The sequence below is a fragment of the Oncorhynchus gorbuscha genome, linkage group LG05, assembly GCF_021184085.1.
Source record: "Oncorhynchus gorbuscha isolate QuinsamMale2020 ecotype Even-year linkage group LG05, OgorEven_v1.0, whole genome shotgun sequence".
Taxonomy (NCBI): Eukaryota; Metazoa; Chordata; class Actinopteri; order Salmoniformes; family Salmonidae; genus Oncorhynchus; species Oncorhynchus gorbuscha.
In genome coordinates this window covers 78,160,166-78,174,313 of record NC_060177.1, presented here as the reverse complement: position 1 = coordinate 78,174,313, position 14,148 = coordinate 78,160,166, and the positions used below count along the sequence as shown (strand labels likewise).

The 14,148-nt window shown below is 44.9% G+C and overlaps 1 protein-coding gene across 1 annotated transcript in view; it reads left to right on the top strand.

The window, feature by feature from the left end:
- The first annotated feature begins 4,414 nt into the window (after positions 1-4,414).
- The window catches only part of LOC124034934 (inactive carboxypeptidase-like protein X2), a 30,552-nt gene continuing 20,818 nt past the window's right edge, over positions 4,415-14,148 (top strand). Inside the window, exon 1 of the mRNA XM_046348328.1 lies at positions 4,415-5,285. Coding sequence (XP_046204284.1) covers positions 5,033-5,285 — 253 coding nt within the window. The 5' untranslated portion in view covers positions 4,415-5,032. The remainder of the gene's footprint in view (positions 5,286-14,148) is intronic.

Here is a 14,148-nt window from a genome sequence, read left to right as displayed (position 1 = left end):
TACAGCCCACCAGGATGCTCTCGATTGTGCATCTGTAGAAGTTTGTGAGTGCTTTTGGTGACAAGCCAAATTTCTTCAGCCTCCTGAGGTTGAGGAGGCGCTGCTGCGCCTTCTTCACGATGCTGTCTGTGTGAGTGGACCAATTCAGTTTGTCTGTGATGTGTATGCCGAGGAACTTAAAACTTGCTACCCTCTCCACTACTGTTCCATCGATGTGGATAGGGGGGGTGTTCCCTCTGCTGTTTCCTGAAGTCCACAATCATCTCCTTAGTTTTGTTGACGTTGAGTGTGACGTTATTTTCCTGACACCACACTCCGAGGGCCCTCACCTCCTTCCTGTAGGCCGTCTCGCAGTTGTTGGTAATCAAGCCTACCACTGTTGTGTCGTCCGCAAACTTGATGATTGAGTTGGAGGCGTGCGTGGCCATGCAGTCGTGGGTGAACAGGGAGTACAGGAGAGGGCTCAGAACGCACCCTTGTGGGGCCCCCGTGTTGAGGATCAGCGGGGAGGAGATGTTGTTGCCTACCCTCACCACCTGGGGGCGGCCCGTCAGGAAGTCCAGTACCCAGTTGCACAGGGCGGGGTCGAGACCCAGGGTCTTGAGCTTGATGACGAGCTTGGAGGGTACTATGATGTTGAATGCCGAGCTGTAGTCGATGAACAGCATTCTCACATAGTTATTCCTCTTGTCCAGATGGGTTAGGGCAGTGTGCAGTGTGGTTGAGATTGCATCGTCTGTGGACCTATTTGGGCGGTAAGCAAATTGGAGTGGGTCTAGGGTGTCAGGTAGGGTGGAGGTGATATGGTCCTTGACTAGTCTCTCAAAGCACTTCATGATGACGGAAGTGAGTGCTACGGGGCGGTAGTCGTTTAGCTCAGTTACCTTAGCTTTCTTGGGAACAGGAACAATGGTGGCCCTCTTGAAGCATGTGGGAACAGCAGACTGGTATAAGGATTGATTGAATATGTCCGTAAACACACCGGCCAGCTGGTCTGCGCATGCCCTGAGGGCGCGGCTGGGGATGCCGTCTGGGCCTGCAGCCTTGCGAGGGTTAACACGTTTAAATGTCTTACTCACCTCGGCTGCAGTGAAGGAGAGACCGCATGTTTTCGTTGCAGGCCATGTCAGTGGCACTGTATTGTCCTCAAAGCGGGCAAAAAAGTTATTTAGTCTGCCTGGGAGCAAGACATCCTGGTCCGTGACTGGGCTGGGTTTCTTCTTGTAGTCCGTAATTGACTGTAAACCCTGCCACATGCCTCTTGTGTCTGAGCCGTTGAATTGAGATTCTACTTTGTCTCTGTACTGACGCTTAGCTTGTTTGATAGCCTTGCGGAGGGAATAGTTACACTATTTGTATTCGGTCATGTTACCAGACACCTTGCCCTGATTAAAAGCAGTGGTTCGCGCTTTCAGTTCCACGCGAATGCTGCCATCAATCCACGGTTTCTGGTTAGGGAATGTTTTCATCGTTGCTATGGGAACGACATCTTCAACGCACGTTCTTATGAACTCGCACACCGAATCAGCGTATTCGTCAATATTGTTATCTGACGCAATACGAAACATGTCCCAGTCCACGTGATGGAAGCAGTCTTGGAGTGTGGAGTCAGCTTGGTCGGACCAGCGTTGGACAGACCTCAGCGTGGGAGCCTCTTGTTTAAGTTTCTGTCTGTAGGCAGGGATCAACAAAATGGAGTCGTGGTCAGCTTTTCCGAAAGGGGGGCGGGGCAGGGCCTTATATGCGTCGCAGAAGTTAGAGTAACAATGATCCAAGGTTTTACCACCCCTGGTAGCGCAATCGATATGCTGATAAAATTTAGGGAGTCTTGTTTTCAGATTAGCTTTGTTAAAATCCCCAGCTACAATGAATGCAGCCTCCGGATAAATGGTTTCCAGTTTGCAAAGAGTTAAATAAAGTTCGTTCAGAGCCATCGATGTGTCTGCATGGGGGGGATATATACGGCTGTGATTATAATCGAAGAGAATTCTCTTGGTAGATAATGCGGTCTACATTTGATTGTGAGGAATTCTAAATCAGCTGAACAGAAGGATTTGAGTTCCTGTATGTTTCTTTCATCACACCATGTCTCGTTAGTCATGAGGCATACGCCCCCGCCACTCTTCTTACCAGAAAGATGTTTGTTTCTGTCGGCGCGATGCGTGTTGGCTGCACCGCCCCGGATAGCGTCTCTCCAGTGAGCCATGTTTCCGTGAAGCAAAGAACGTTACAGTCTCTGATGTCCCTCTGGAATGCTACCCTTGCTCGGATTTCATAAACCTTGTTGTCAAGAGACTGGACATTGGCAAGAAGAATGCTAGGGAGTGGTGCACGGTGTGCTCTTCTCCAGAGTCTGATCAGAAGACCGCCTCGTTTCCCTCTTTTTCGGAGTCGTTTTTTGGGGTCGCTGCATGGAATCAATTCCGTTGACCTGTTTGTAAGGCAGAACACAGGATCTGCGTCGCGGAAAACATATTCTTGGTCGTACTGATGGTGATGTGACGCTGATCTTATATTCAGTAGTTCTTCTCGACTGTATGTAATGAAACCTAAGATGACCTGGGGTACTAATGTAAGAAATAACACGTAAAAAAAAAAACTGCATAGTTTCCTAGGAACGCGAAGCGAGGCGGCCATCTCTGTAGTGATGATGATGATGGGAATTAGCTAGCTAGATTTCCCTCAGCTGTTTCAATTTAACTATCTAATGGCCTTTCCAATCAACTTCATCAATAGATGGTTAACTAACTAGAAAATATATTAGTTTTCCCTCGCATCTAAAGCTGCCTGCTAAAGCTAGCCTGTTGATAGTAAAACTTGGAAGAATGTCAGAGGCCAGCTAGCTAACGCAATAGCGGCTGTCAATGCAATGGCTGGTCTGGAGTTCCTCTGAAATGTACCATTATGTTTCACATGATGACCAAACTACTGTCGTGGGCAGCTTCAAAATTAAATTACACATTTGCGAAGCTACTTGCAACCATGAATCTCAATGTGTGACAACAAAATTCCAAACACAAACTCATGTAGTTCTGTCGCCATTATAATTCCATAGCCAAGTGAATTACATCATCAAGCAGGGAGGTTTCTGTGTGTGTAAGGGTGTGTATAAAAATGGCAGAGATGAGATGGTTTATTCAAACATGCTACTGTAGTAGGACACCATCCATCCATGCACGCACGCACGCACGCACGCACGCACGCACACACACACACACACACACACACACACACACACACACACACACACACACACACACACACACACACACACACACACACACACACACACACACACACACACACACACACACACACACACACACACACACACACACACACACACAATGTTTGACCTACCCTTATCCCCCAACATCACAGCTTGTTGGTTATAAAATGTGTGTCATGGAAAAACTACTGTCTCTCTATAAAAAAGGTCAATCTGTGATGCGTACGGGAAGACAGACTTGAATCAGAGTACTTTGGACAAAACCAAAACCCTCTTACTCACTTTGAGTCATTTCCAACCAGATGCTTATAATTTGATTTGTGAGTTATAACTCTAAACACATTTAAAAAATAAGCCCTTTTGGACAAATCTCAAGAGATACTACTACTACTACTCACCATCTAAACAATCCTGCTTAGAATCAGATTTTTTTCCCCCACAGTTTTCTTTTCTTCTGAATTATTAGGCTGTCTGTTTCTGTTTGCAGCACCATAATGTAGTGCTGAAAAACACATTTCCATTTAAGCTTCTTCCAGTAGCTGCATATCTTTTTCCAATTCAGTTTGTTTTCCAATTCCTTCGTCTCAGTTAACCCGAGGTACTGGAGTGGAGACTACTTCTCTGGGGGAGGCCACAGACAGGGCAGAGCAAAGAAAACACAAAGCCCCGAAAAGGGCAAACTTTTGTCATCTGCTCAAATAGTTATTCCTTGTGTGTGTGTGTGTGTGTGTGTGTGTGTGTGTGTGTGTGTGTGTGTGTGTGTGTGTGTGTGTGTGTGTGTGTGTGTGTGTGTGTGTGTGTGTGTGTGTGTGTGTGTGTGTGTGTGTGTGTGTGTGTGTGTGTGTGTGTGTGTGTGTGTGTGTGTGTTCTTGGCTGGGAATTAGTTTTCCTTCAAACTAATGGGAGACTTTGCTAAGCTACATCGTAAGGAAAGAATGCTACAGTTCCCCTGAAATCTGGATGGTAAGGAGAGCGGGACATTCCTAAAAAACGAAATCCAGTTTGAGGTGGAATATGTTCTTTATTGTTTTAAATTGCTTTGAACTAAGTCCACTCCATGAGTCCACAGATGTTGTGGGGTTCAGTATTGTCAGCACACACACATTCTGTCCTCCCCCACCCTCTTTCCACTCTTTTCCCCTCCCCCTCTCCTCCTCTGGAATCCAGCGTCCTGGGAGCCTTTCCATTCGTGCCTGTCTGTGGCAGTCTGCGGAGGGAAGAGCAGTCTGCGGAGGGAAGAGCTGGTAGAAGCACTCTGCTACAGGACTAAGCTCTATTTTCAAATATATAGAGCCAGCCTGGATTCTGCCTTCCCTCTCCTGGCTTCTCCAGTGAGCTGCTCTGCTCAATCTGTGCTGAGATCTCCTTTTGATCTGGGCACCTGTTCCAACTCATCAGCCAGGTGAAGGTGATTCTTTCTCTGTCTCCCTCAGCCATTGTTTTGGGGCTTCTTTTCCTCCCTCCCTCCTCTCTGTGTTCAGCCCTGCCTCATGCTTTGAGTGAGTGGGTTTGGCTGTGGCTTGCAGTGCGCGTGGAGCTCCAGAATATTCCTCACTAGAGTGAAGGTGTGGAACACTGGAGTAGAATACTGAGACAGAACAGTGAGGTGTTTTGGTGAGGTAGAATTATTTTGTAGAATACTGATTTAGAACACTGAGGTAGAATTTCTGAGTAGCATTCTGAGCTGGAACTTTAGCAATAACTTTAATTCTGAAGTAGAATACTGTGGTGGAATACTTGATCGGAATACTGAGCTAGAAGTATTTTGTGGAACATTGAGGTAGGTACTGTAGAGTAGGGAGGATGGGGGGTCATACTGCAGTGGTGTGTTTGGTTCTGCTGGCCCTATGCTGTGTGCTACTGCTAAGAGGAGGGGAGAGCGCAGGAGGCATAGTCTCTATAGGCCAGGCTGTGGAGGAGAGAGGGATGGATGGAGGAATGGAGGCCCTACATGGAGAGGAGTCCCAGGATGAGCCGGCTAAAGAACAGGAGCTCACAGAGACGCAAAGACAGACTGGCAAGGCAAAGAGAGCCACAGAGGAAGAAGCCGCACCAGGTAAGAACAAAGCCAACCTACCTATTATAATACATGTTACTAAGTGGAGAGTTGGGACCCACTGGTAGATCCCAATTGAGTTGTGGCTAGAAACATGGATGGTTTTATCTACTTGATGGGGCTCAATAAGAAAACTGTTTTGGAACCCCTGGCTTGTGTTACACGAGTGTTCTTGGATCCTAGTCTTGGAGACTCACAAGATGTGCAGGACTTTGTTCCAGGCCAGCAATAACACACCTTATCAACTAATGATCAAACCATTAATAGAAAAAAATCATCTACATCGTCTGGTTGTTGGGCTGGAACAGATGCCTCCTTTCCAGGAGCAGGACTGGAGAACATTATGTTACATTGTCAGACAGGAGACAGGGCACAGAGGACAGGGGATAAGGCACAGAGAACATGGAAGATGAATGGAGAGCATTGGTTTCAAAAGTAGCCGGCGGTTTCCTGAATTACCCAGGCACTGTTCAGTCACTATGACCTGTCCAACAGTATACACACACATACCCTGCACACACCACTCTCACCTGTTTGTCTCCAGCTCACAAAATCAAATCACATTTTATTTGACACATGCACCGAATACAAGTGTACACTTTACCGTGAAATGCTTACAAGCTTTTTCCCAACAATGTGGTTAAAAAGTAAGAAAATGAGCAAATAGATACAAAGAAAATAGTAACTCAATAAAATAACAATAACAAGGCTATATTTAAGGAGTACCGGTACCAAGTCAGTGTACTTGGGTATGAGGTAGTTGGGGTGATTGATTGAGGTAATACATTGTATTCGGAAAGTATTCAGACCCATTGACTTTTTCTACATTTTGTTACAGTCTTACAGTATAATCTAAAGATTAAATCTACACGCAATAACACTAAATACTTTCCGAATGCACTTTATGTACATGTAGGTTAGGTTAGGTTAGGTTAGGTGATTGATTGAATTACTATGTACAGTACCAGACAAACATTTGGACACACCTACTCAATGGTTTTTCTTTATTTTTACAATTTTCTGAAGACATCAAACTATGAAATAACACATATGGAATCATGTAGTAACCAGAGAAGTGTTAAACAAATCCAAATATATTTTAGATTCTATAAAGTAGCCACCCTTTGCCTTGATAGCCTTGCACTCTCTTGGCATTCTCTCAACGAGCTTCACCTGGAAATGCTTTTCCAACAGTCTTGAAGGAGTTCCCACATATGCTTAGCACTTGTTTGCTGCTTTTCCTTCACTCTGTGGTCCAAATCATCTCAAACCATCTCGATTGGGTTGAGGTCAGGTGAATGTGGAGGCCAGGTCACTGGATGCAGCACTCAATAACTCTCCTTCTTGGTCAAATAGCCCTTGCTTTTTTTAATGTACTTTAAAAATATATATATATTTAACTAGGCACGTCAGTTAAGAACGCATTCATATTTATAATGATGGCCTTGTTCAGGAGCAGAACGACAGATTTTTACTTTGTCAGCTCGGGGATTCAATGTAGCAATCTTTCGCTTACTGGCCCAACGCTCTAACTACTACGCTACCCACTGCCCCTTACTGTGAGGATCAACGCTGGAGATGAGAAGCAGGTACAGGGAGTGAACATTTAATGAAACACAGACATGAAACAGAACAGGGACAGCATCTGGACAGGAGAAAGATAACATCATCAATGCTGACACAGGGAACAAACTGAAGAGCAGACAAATATAGAGGGGGTAATCCACAAAGTAATGGAGTCCAGGTGAGTCCAATATTGTGCAGCTGCCCGTAATCATGGTGACAGGTGTGCGTAATGAAAAGCAGCCTGGCACCCTCGAGCCTGGATATGTGTTGGATCATTGTCCTGTTGAAAGCAAATGATAGTCCCTCTAAGCGCAAACCAGATTTTTTGTTTTTTTGTTTTGTTGAATTTTACCCCTTTTTCTCCCCAATTTCATGGTATCCAATTGTTGTAGTAGCTACAACTCCCGTACGGGCTCGGGAGAGACAAAGGTTGAAAGTCATGCGTCCTCCGATACACAACCCAACCAAGCCGCACTGCTTCTTAACACAGTGCGCATCCAACCCGGAAGCCAGCCGCACCAATGCGCTGGAGGAAACACCGTGCACCTGGCCACTTTGGCTAGCGCACACTGCGCCCAGCCCGCTACAGGAGTCGCTGGTGCGCAATGAGACAAGGACACCCCTTACCGACCAAGCCCTCCCTAACCCGGGCGACGCTAGGCTAATTGTGCGTCGCCCCACGGACCTCCCGGTCGCGGCCGGTTACTACAGAGCCTGGGCGCGTACCCAGGGAGTCTGATGGCACAGCTGGCGCTGCAGTACAGCGCCCTTAACCACTGCGCCACCCGGGAGGCCCAAGCGCAGACCAGATTTGATGGCATATCGCTGCTGTTGTAGCCATACTGGTTAAGTGTGCCTTGAATTCTAAATAAATCACAGACAGTGTCACCAGATAAGCACCTCCACACCATCACAGCTCATGTTTCACGGTGGGAACCACACATGCGGAGATCATCCTTTCACCTACTCTGCGTCTCACAAAGACAAGTGAAAATTCTGAGGATGGTAAACTCTAAGGAACTTATCCTCTGTAGCAGAGGTAACTTTGGGTCTTCCTGTCCTGTGGCAGTCCTCATGAGTGCCAGTTTCATCATAGCACTTCTTGATGGTTTTTGCGACTGCACAAAGTTCTTGAAATTGTATGGATTGACTGACCTTCATGTTTTAAAGTAATGATGAACTGTTGTTTCTCTTTGCTTATATGAGCTGTTCTTGCCATAATATGGACTTGGTCTTTGACCAAATAGGGCTGTCTTCTGTATACCACCAGTCAAAAGTTTGGACACACCTACTCAATGCCAAGAGTGTGCAAAGCTGTCATCAAGGCAAAGGGTCTCTACTTTGAAGAATCTAAAATCCAAAATATATTTTCATTGAGTGTGTGGACAGGTGTCTTTTATACAGGTAACGAGTTCAAACAGGTGCATTTAATACAGGTAATGAGTGGAGAACAGGAGGGCCTCTTAAAGAAAAACTAACAGATATGTGAGAGACAGAATTCTTACTGGTTGGTAGGTGATCAAATACTTATGTCATGCAATAAAATGCAAATGAATTACTTAAAAATCATACAATGTGATTTTCTGGATTTTTGTTTTAGATTCCGTTGTACAGTTGAAGTGTATCTGTGATAAAAATTACAGACCTCTACATGCTTTGTAAGTAGTATCAAATACTTGTTCTCCCCACTGTATTTCAATGGTTAATTTTCTTCCCCTCATGCTTTAAACTGTGGAATACCACAGGGCAGCTGCCTTGGTCCACTTCTTTACTTAATATATACCAACAACCTTCCTTATGCCTTATCTGAAACTCAAACCACTACATTTTCAGATGATACTACAATTTATACAGCAAGACAATAAAATAAAATCAATTTGTATTAGTCAAATGTGCCGAATACAACAGGTATTACATTGAAACGCTTACTTACGAGCCCCTAACCAACAATGCAGTTATACGGATAAGAATAAGAAATAAAAGTAACAAGTAATTAAAGAGCAGCAGTAAAATAACACTTGTAAGACTATGTACAGGGGGTTACCAATACAAGGTCAATGTGTGGGGACACCAGTTAGTTGAGGTAATATATACATGTAGGTAGATTTATTAAAGTGACTATGCATAGGAGATAACAACAGAGAGTAGCAGCGGTGAATAAGGGGGGGGGGGGGCAATGCAAATAATTTGGGTAGCTATTTGAATAGGTGTTCAGGAGTTTTATGGCTTGGGGGTAGAAGCTGTTTAGAAGCTTCTTGGACCTAGACTTGGTGCTCCGGTACCGCTTGCCATGCGGTAGCAGAGAGAACAGTCTATGACTAGGGTGGCTTGAGTCTTTGAAAATTTTTAGGGCCTTCCTCCTGACACCGCCTGGTATAGAGGTACTGGATGGCAGGAAGTTTGGCTCCAGTGATGTACTGGGCCGTACACACTACCCTATGTAGTGCCTTGCGGTCGGAGGCCGAGTAGTTGCCGTACCAGGCAGTGATACAACCAGTCAGGATGCTCTCGATGGTGCATCTGTAGAACCTTTTGAGGATTTGAAGACCCATGTCAAATCTTTTCAGTCTCCCGAGGTGGAATAGGTTTTGTCGTGCCCTCTCTTGGTGTGCTTGGACCATGTTAGTTTGTTGGTGATGTGAACACCAAGGAACTTGAAGCTCTCAACCTGCTCCACTGCAGCCCTGTCGCTGAGAATGGGGGCATGCTCGGTCCTCTTTCTCCAATCGGTTCAACACGTACAGCAAGCTGTACAAGTAGATTTGGAAAATATCAAGGAGTGGGTTTGCTGGAACAAACTTGTTTTAAACACTAAGAAAACCAAAGTTATGTTGGTCTGTTCCACTAGGAAAAGGCCAACACAGCATGGGATACAATTAAGTATGGGGGGAGTACAAACTTAGGAAGTGGCAGAAACCAAACTACTAGGAGTGCAGCTAGACAACTGCTTATCATGTTCGTCTCAAACAACTCATCTATGTAAAACAAAATATTAAAACTGCATGCATGATCAGATGGATAGCTAAATATTTACCGGGAAAGATTCTTAAGTAAACAACCCAAGCATTAATAGGGAGTCAGGTAATCTACTGTTCTGTGGTCTGGGGAAATGCATCCACAAGTTCAATTTAGAGGCTGCAGATTGAACAGAACAAAGCAGCAAGGATTGTTTTAAGGTGGATATATGGTTATTCGGTTGTAGTCATGCTCAATGCTCTTGGTTGGTCATCAGTCAACAAGATATTAAATAAATACATGCTTATTTTATTTCATAATATACATGTGTATAGGTGGCAGGGAAGTCAGGCGCAGGAGAGTCAAACGGAGTGTAAAATTGAGTCTTTTAATAATGTCCTAGTAACATGCTCCATAACACTAAGAATAGAATATAAACAAACATGGGTACGAGGACCCGTCGCGCACCTATACAATAAACACAATACTGACAATAAACAATCTCTGACAAAGACATGAGGGGAAACAGAGGGTTAAATACACAACCGGTTATGAATGGGATTGAAAACAGGTGTGTGGGAAGACAAGACAAAACCAATGGAAAATGAAAAATGGATGGCTGGAAGACCGGTGACGTCGACCGCCGAGCACCGCCCGAACAAGGAGAGGCAACGACTTCGGTAGAAGTCGTGACACTAGGAATAGATTGTCCACCATCTATGTGTTATCTAGACAGAAAAGAGAAGGCTAAATAACATTTCGATTTAGAGCAATAAAAAAATTGAATAATTCATCTGAGCAAACAAGAAACTTTTCAATATATAAATTCAAACAATACTTTAAAACCATTTAAATATAATACATAGGAAAGCTGTGCTGGACTATGGTAGATGAAGAATAATACTTTTTAGACTGTTAGAGTATTTATCTGGTCAACATGTCAGTGTATTATGTCTGTTTGTAACAGTGTGTTATAAGTGAAAATATGATCATATTATAAATTGTATTTTAAGAACTCTTGGAAGAACAGTCCAAATGAGGACTAAAAGAGATCCTAATCAAATCAAATATAATCCCAGGTTCCTTAGCTTAGTGATTATATGGAGGGCACTATGGTGTTGAACGCTGAGCTGTAGTCAATGAACAGCATTCTCACATAGGTGTTCCTTTTGTCTTTTGTCATACCCATCTGGACCGTGTCTCTTGGCACGCACCAGAGCAGAGCAAAGTATACCTGGGCCTGAGACTGGGACTGGTACTTGGACTGGGACTTAGACTGAGACTTGGACTAGGACTGGTACTGGGACTGAGACTGGGACTGGGACTGGTACTGGTACTTGGACTGGGACTGAGACTGGTACTTGGACTAGTACTGGGACTGGGACTGAGACTGGAACTTGGACTAGTACTGGGACTGGGACTGGGACTGAGACTGGTACTTGGACTAGGACTGGTACTGGGACTGGTACTTGGACTGGGACTGGGGCTTAGACTGGTACTTGGACGGGGACTGGTACTGGGACTGGAACTGGGACTGAGACTGGTACTTGGACTGGGACTGAGACTGGTACTTGGACTGGGACTGAGACTGGGACTTGGACTAGGACTGGTACATGGACTGAGACTGGGACTGGTACTTGGACTAGGACTGGGACTGGGACTGGGACTGGTACTGGAACTGGGACTGAGACTGTTACTTGGACTGAGACTGGGACTGGTACTTGGACTGGGACTGGGACTGGGACTTAGCCTGGGACTGGGACTGGTACTTGGACTGGAACTGAGACTGAGACTGGGACTGGTACTTGGACTGGGACTGAGACTGGTACTTTGGACTAGGACTGGTACTTGGACTGAGACTGGTACTTGGAATGGGACTGGGACTGGTACTTTGGACTAGGACTGGTACTTGGACTGAGACTGGTACTTGGACTGGGACTGGTACTTGGACTGGAACTGAGGCTGAGACTGGGACTGGTACTTGGACTGGGACTGGTACTTGGACTGGGACTGGGACTGGGACTTAGACTGAGACTGGTACTTGGACTGGGACTTGGACTGAGACTGAGACTGGTACTTGGACTGGGACTGGTACTTGGACTGGGACTGGTACTTGGACTGGGACTTAGACTGAGACTGGTACTTGGACTAGGACTGGGACTGGTACTTGGACTGGGACTGAGACTGGGACTTGGACTGGGACGGAGACTGGGGAAGATTTAGTCTGCTGCTGCAGTAACAGACCTGGCTGGGCTCTGAGCTGAGCATCTTGCAAACAGATTTGTACAGTCAACTTTTCTTTTCCACTGATTGTGCTGTAATCATGGGTGAACAGTGACCACAGAACCCCACTCTACAGTGGAAGGAATCACCCTCTGAGACAGAGATGATGATGAAGTTTTAATCATAAAGTACATTTGTTTCTGAGTTTCACAGCTTAAAATCTAGTAAACTTCAGCACACACATCTGTTGGTTGAATCAGACCAATTTCCCAATTTGATTGCACCTAAACTATGTATTTATATGGTAATTATATTAGTTAGTAGGTACTGTGTAACCATACTGAAGAAAAATATAAAATGCAACATGCCTCAATTTTGAAGATTTCACTGAGTTACAGTTCATATAAGGAAATCAGTCAATTGAAATAAATCTATGGATTTCACATGACTGGGAATACACGGTGCCAGCCCGCTCATTTGGCAGATTTAGGCTGTGGCCTGTGGCGGCACATTGACGAGGGTATCATTTTCTGAACTAAATTGATAAACATGCACCTCCAACAACACATTAAATCTCACATAATTCTGCCCAAAAACAATGTCAATTTCTCTTAAACAGTGGCATATGGGCTTTTTAGGTGAGCGCTGATGCCGCCCTGTGATAAGCAGCTCCCACTTTGTCAAAGGCAGGGGTGCAAAATATTTTGATTGTTTATTCCCAGCTTGTCTCTCTGTTGGAGAGAAGCATCGCTGCGACGCGCTACCAACATTCCGTCCACAAAATAATCTAACATGAATCATGTAGCAGATATAGCCAGGGTAAAACAACCCATTCACAATAATTAAAACAAAATGTCAAGAAAACTGTAGGCTATTACACCACTTTTTATTATTACCGCATGTAAGCGGCAAATAAGCGAATGGACGCGATCGGCTACACCTCAGTAAACACAGACCGACACCGACGTCTACTGGAGGTCTTTTTGTTGTTGCTGCTCTGTCCGGACTGGAGGTCTTTTTGTTGTTGTTGCTCTGTCCGGACTGGATGTCTTTTTGTTGTTGTTGCTCTGTCCGGACTGGATGTCTTTTTGTTGTTGTTGCTCTGTCCGGACTGGATGTCTTTTTGTTGTTGTTGCTCTGTCCAGACTGGAGGTCTTTTTGTTGTTGTTGCTCTGTCCGGACTGGAGGTCTTTTTGTTGTTGTTGCTCTGTCCAGACTGGAGGTCTTTTTGTTGTTGTTGCTCTGTCCAGACTGGAGGTCTTTTTGTTGTTGTTGCTCTGTCCGGACTGGAGGTCTTTTTGTTGTTGTTGCTCTGTCCAGACTGGATGTCTTTTTGTTGTTGTTGCTCTGTCCAGACTGGATGTCTTTTTGTTGTTGTTGCTCTGTCCAGACTGGATGTCTTTTTGTTGTTGTTGCTCTGTCCTGACTGGATGTCTTTTTGTTGTTGTTGCTCTGTCCAGACTGGATGTCTTTTTGTTGTTGTTGCTCTGTCCGGACTGGATGTCTTTTTTGTTGTTGTTGTTGTTGTTGCTCTGTCCGGACTGGATGTCTTTTTGTTGTTGTTGCTCTGTCCGGACTGGATGTCTTTTTGTTGTTGTTGCTCTGTCCATACTGGATGTCTTTTTGTTGTTGTTGTTCTGTCCAGACTGGAGGTCTTTTTGTTGTTGTTGCTCTGTCCAGACTGGAGGTCTTTTTGTTGTTGTTGCTCTGTCCAGACTGGATGTCTTTTTGTTGTTGTTGCTCTGTCCAGACTGGATGTCTTTTTGTTGTTGTTGCTCTGTCCAGACTGGATGTCTTTTTGTTGTTGTTGCTCTGTCCAGACTGGATGTCTTTTTGTTGTTGTTGCTCTGTCCAGACTGGATGTCTTTTTGTTGTTGTTGCTCTGTCCAGACTGGATGTCTTTTTGTTGTTGTTGCTCTGTCCAGACTGGATGTCTTTTGGATGTTGTTGTTGCTCTGTCCATACTGGATGTCTTTTTGTTGTTGTTGCTCTGTCCAGACTGGATGTCTTTTTGTTGTTGTTGCTCTGTCCAGACTGGATGTCTTTTTGTTGTTGTTGCTCTGTCCAGACTGGATGTCTTTTTGTTGTTGTTGCTCTGTCCGGACTGGATGTCTTTTTG